Source organism: Colobus angolensis, unplaced genomic scaffold, assembly GCF_000951035.1.
Source record: "Colobus angolensis palliatus isolate OR3802 unplaced genomic scaffold, Cang.pa_1.0 Scaffold159, whole genome shotgun sequence".
Taxonomy (NCBI): Eukaryota; Metazoa; Chordata; class Mammalia; order Primates; family Cercopithecidae; genus Colobus; species Colobus angolensis.
In genome coordinates, this window is record NW_012114699.1 from 132,147 (window position 1) to 137,726 (window position 5,580).

Consider the following 5,580-nt stretch of genomic DNA (forward strand, 5'->3'; position numbering starts at 1 on the left):
TAATCATAAGTTTTCTACTTGATGAATTTTAACATATGTATGTTAAAATATATATTAAATAAAATATGTGTTAAATATTAAAATGTATCTGTTAAAAATATATATATTTATCTGTGTAACTATCCCCCAGATTAAGACATAGAACATTTCCACAACCCTAGAAAGCTCTTTCTTGCTCCTTCCCCATCAGTACACACCTCCAAGTTACATTCTGGCTTCTATTACCATAGATTAATTTTGTTTATTACCATAGATTAGTTTTGAAGTTCTTATAGATGGACTCATGCAGTAGGTACTCTTGTGTCATAATGATGAATTATGATTCTGGTTTGCTCGTTGTATCTATGAGATTCATCCATATTGTCTGTGGCAATAGTTTTTTTTCTTGCTGTGTAGCTTATGAATATACCACACAATCTATTCACCTGATGATGGACATTTGAGTTGTTTCCAGTTTGGGGCTATTATAAATAACACTGCTATGAATATTCTTGTGCGTATCTTTGGCAGAGATATACACTCATTTTTAATACCCAAGAGTAGAATTGATGAGTCAGAGGGTATAAGTGTCCTCTCTTAGCACTTCTCTACACATGCTGTGTTCCTACTTTGAGTATCATAAAAACAGGTTTCCATTGACTTTCTTACTTTATCCAGTCCTACCCGCTCTACTACAGAAATGAAGTTTGAGAGCTAGGAAATTGACACGTTCAAGGTTATAGACTGGGATTTCCCTGATTTCCCATCATTTTCCCCAAATAATTGCTAGTGACTCAGTAACAACATCCACTCTTTAAGTACCTTAGGTTAATTGTTAAAGAGCACAGCTAGATTCAAAAAAGTTCAGATTTTTGAAGCACTTAACCTTTTTCTTGCCTGTTTTACCTTGCATTGTTTCAAACACTACAAAATACATACTCATTGCATTTACAATTAATTGTAAGATTCTGAAAGTGATTTTTCAGTGCCTGAATACTTCAAAAAATCTTCCCAAAGCAGCTTTGCTTTGCTGGTTTATTTTTGTTCTTTTGCTTGCTGCTGAATTTTTTCATTTTAACTGTATTTTGCTATTGAGTTGTGATAATGAAAATAATTGTTTAAATTCTATGTTCTTTTTCCTCACTAATTTTTATTTCAGATGATACCATCTTCCAAAATCCTATGGTACAAGAAGCTATACGAATGGGGTTCAGTTTCAAGGACATTAAGAAAATAATGGAGGAAAAAATTCAGATATCTGGGAGCAACTATAAATCACTTGAGGTTCTGGTTGCAGATCTAGTGAATGCTCAGAAAGACAGTACGCAAGATGAGTCAAGTCAGACTTCATTACAGAAAGGTATGCATTGCTGTTTTTAAAAAGCAAGAAAGGGCCGGATGTGGTGGCTCACACCTGTAATCCCAGCACTTTGGGAGGCTGGGGATATGGACATTTTTTAAACATAACCTTAATGCTGTGTGTTAGTCTGCTCAAGCTGCTATAATTAAATTCCATTGACTAGGTGTCTTAAACAACAGACTTATTTCTGACAGTTTTGGAGGCTCCAAAATCAAGGTGCTGGCTGATTTCGTTATTGATGAGGGCCCTCTTCCTGCCTTGCAGATGGCTGCCTTCTCACTGTGTCCTCACATGGCATAGGTTGGGGGTGGGTGGGACAAGATGGAGCAAGTACTCTGGTCTCTTTTCCTCTACTTTTAGGGACACTAATCCCATCATGGGGGTCTCATCTTCATGATCTCATGTGGAAAGACAGATAAATGAATATGGGTTATTTGATTTTTATATTATGTACAGTAATATATATAAACTTCCCAAAGGCCTCATTTCCAAATATCATTACATTAATCATGGAAAAAAGATTAAAAATATGAATTCTACCAGCCTGGGCAACATAATGAAACTGTCTCTACAAAAAATACAAAAATTAGCCGGGCATGGTGGTGTGTGCCAGTAGTCCCAGCTACCTGGGAAGCTGAGTGGGGAAGATCACCTGAGCCAGGGAGATCAAGGCTGCAGTGAGCCATGATCATGCCACTGCACTTCAGCCTGGGCAACTGAGCGAGATCTTGTCTCAAAATATATATATCTCCTTTAAGGATGATGAACACTATAGTGCTTGCCAACAACATTGAAGGTTAAAGAAGAGGTTTCAAACTGAGTACACTTTTGGGTACTATACCTGTAATAGTTCTCTAAGCTCTTGACCATCCTCCCTCCAAAAAGATGAGAATTCTCCTACTGCTAAAAAACTTAAATGTTTACTTATTTTTGACACATTTAAAATCCTTGTGATCTTTAAGATATTTCAAGTGCTTTTGAAACATTATTCAGATAATTACATAAGTTATGAAACAGTATGAACATTAATGATATTTAAAATTATATTCATTGATGTAAGAATCAGTGGAAAGCTTCCAGTTTTTTCCTTATAGATGCATTCATTTAAAACTTACACAGGCTCCACTTATCTTGGTGATGGTAAAATAAACCCTTTACTTGGTCATCTTTCTTTCTTTTTTTTATTTTTTTTAAGACGGAGTCTCACTCTGTCGCCCAGGCTGGAGTGCAATGGCGCTATCTTGGCTCACTGCAACCTCCGCCTCCCTGGCTCAAGCAATTCTCCTGCCTCACCCTTCCGAGTAGCTGGAATTACAGGCATGTGCCACCACGCCCGGCTAATTTTTTGTATCTTTAGTAAAGGCGGGGTTTCGCCAAGTTGGCCAGACTAGAATTTTTCTACTATAACAGAAATACAAGCAATTGTGTCATTTTTTTCCTGCATCTTAAATATGCACTTAATTAAGTTTGGCCATAAGTTATTAGTTTTCAAACCTTAATGTATCTGCAGCAGAAGGATTTAGCAGGTTGTAATAGGAAGAGATCAAGGGACTGTGCATTAGGGAGAGTGTCTTTTCTCTATCTAACAGGAGTCAGTGGGCGCTCATATTATCACTGAGACTACAAACTAGGATGGTGTGGGAAGGAGAGCCTAAGGGTTGGAATTCATTTGAACTCTCAGTCTCGCTATAATTGAGAGGCAAGTAATTGATACAGGCTCTCTACTCATGCTGGGACTGCTGCCTGTTTGTCTTCCAAAAAGCTGATGAGGAAAGACTGGCACTAAGAATCTTTTAATTTTATATAAAATAAGGATGGGGCTAACTGAAGTGAAGCAGGTGAAGGTTATTAGAGAAGATATAACATTGTCACTTACTGAGAAATCCTAGATTTAGTGCTGTCTTTTTTTCCCAATGGCTGTGTAACAGAGAATGCCCTAGTAAAATATCTTGTAAAAATAGTACCAAATCAGTATCTTTTTTCTTCCTTTGAAAAAATTATGTAGTGTAAAATAAAGCCCTTTATTTAGTATACATACTAAAGTACTTATTTTAATCTTTATATATATTACTGTATATAATATAAAAATCAAATAACCCATATTCATTTATCTGTCTTTCCACATGAATCTGCTCTAATAGTAAAATGAATAACATCAGTTTATTCTAGAAGAGGCTTTAAATAATTACAAATATTAGCAAGTAACATCAAAAGTTATCTAGCCTTTATTGCTCATGTGCCAATAACCTTCTGACCTAGAAGAGGGCTTTGTGGGGAGGAGAAGGGGAAAGGCGCTGTAGGGAAGTATGTAGAATCCAGTAGTTACCTTTAAGCCAAGAGGGAAGTAATTGCCAATGGTAAACTACTGGCCTGAGGGGAAAAGATCTATGCCCAGAATATCACCGTCTCAAGTTAGTGGCTTTATACAAGGATGAAATAATATAGAAAAAAAATGAGATGATATGGTATCACAAACAATCAGAACCAAAGGAACCTTAAAGATTATTTTACAACCTTTTTTTTTTTTTCTGAGATGGAGTTTCACTCTTGTTGCCCAGGCTGGAATGCAGTGGTGCAATCTCAGCTCACCGCAACCTCCACCTCCCAGGTTCAAGCAATTCTCCTGCCTCAGCCTCGCGAGTAGCTGGGATTACAGGCATGTGCCACCACGGCCTGCTAATTTTGTATTTTTAGTAGAGATGGGGTTTATCCATGTTGGTGGACTAGTCTCCAACTTCCAACCTCAGGTGATCCTCCCGCCTCAGCCTCCTAAAGTGCTGGGATTACAGGCATGAACCACCGCGCCCAGCCCATTTTATAACTTTTATGAACTTAGTGGGGAACCTGAAGTACAGATGGGCTATTGCCTAGGATCATGCCAATAGCTGGGAATAGAACTCAGATTTCCTGACTTCTGGTCCAGTATTTTGGGGTTTGTTTCAGTTTTTTTTTTTTTTTTAGATTTTTAAAAATTGTGATAAAATACACATACAATTTACTATCTTAACCATTTTTAGTGTATGGTTCCGTAGTGTTAAGTACATTTACATTGTTGCACAGTCAACCTCTAGAATTCTTCATCTTGCAAAACCGAAACTCTACATCCATAAACAGCCAGGTGTGGTGGCACACGCCTGTAGTTCCAGCTGCTCGGGAGGCTGAGGCAAGAGGATTGCTCGAGACCAGAAGTTCAAGGCTGCAATGAGCCGTGATTGCGCCATTGCTCTCCAGGCCGGGACACAGAGCAAGACCCCATCTTTAAATAATAATAATAATAATAATAAAAACATGTTCATTAAACAACTCCCCATTCCCTCTCTTCCCAACCCCTGGCAACTACCATTCTACTTTTTGTCTCTATAAATTTGACTACTCTAGGTGTCAGTATTTTTTTTTTGTTTGTTTTTAACTCGTTGTAGCATTGCATCTAAAAGTAATGTGGAAATTACTTGTTCTCCTTTTGATTTTTTGGGCATGAAATACACACTTCATTCTGACTTTTTTTGGTGTCAATGCTTTCTTATAATATAAATCAGCTTATAGTGCCATTTCTTTACTTATATATTTTCCTCTGCCTTGAGTACCTTTTCTCTGTCTGTATACCTAGTCCCATTCCCCACTCTATCCCCAGCTCCCTGAATCTACTTTGTGAACTCATGTTTCAAGGTTCAGCTCAGAAGTCACTTCTTTCAAGTTTTCTCCCGCACCCACAGCAGAGTTAGGAGCTCCTTCTTATCTACTCCTGGTGCTGGTTGAGTTTTGTTTTGTTTTGTTTTGTTTTTCTTGAGACAGGGTCTTGCTCTGTCGCCCAGGCTGGAGTGCAGTGGCATGATCTTGGCTCACTGCAACCTCCGTCTCTCAGCTTCAAGCGATTCTCCTGCCTCAGCCTCCCAAGTAGCTGGGATTACAGGCATGCATCACCACACCCAGCTAATTTTTTGTGTGTGCGTTTTTAGTTCAGACGGGGTTTCACCATATTGGCCAGGCTGGTCTTGAACTCCTGACCTCAAATGATCTGCCCACTTCAGCCTCCCAAAGTGCTAGGATTACAGGTGTGAGCCACCACACCTGGCTGAGCCTTTTGCTTTTTACACTATTTTGAAACTGGTTTCTGCCCTGCCCATTAGACCAGGCTTCTTGAGGGTTAAGTGCTTTATCTTCTTATCTCTGATGCATTCCATGGTTGAGCCTATAGTTTTTATTATGCCCAAGAGGGTACTTTTTTTTTTTTTTTTTTTTTT

The 5,580-nt window shown here is 38.3% G+C and overlaps 1 protein-coding gene across 1 annotated transcript in view; it reads left to right on the forward strand.

Moving 5' to 3' along the window:
• XIAP (X-linked inhibitor of apoptosis, E3 ubiquitin protein ligase) overlaps positions 1–5,580 on the forward strand; it is a 76,377-nt gene that overhangs the window by 67,966 nt on the left and 2,831 nt on the right. The window contains exon 6 of the mRNA XM_011936948.1: positions 1,139–1,339. Coding sequence (XP_011792338.1) covers positions 1,139–1,339 — 201 coding nt within the window. The remainder of the gene's footprint in view (positions 1–1,138; positions 1,340–5,580) is intronic.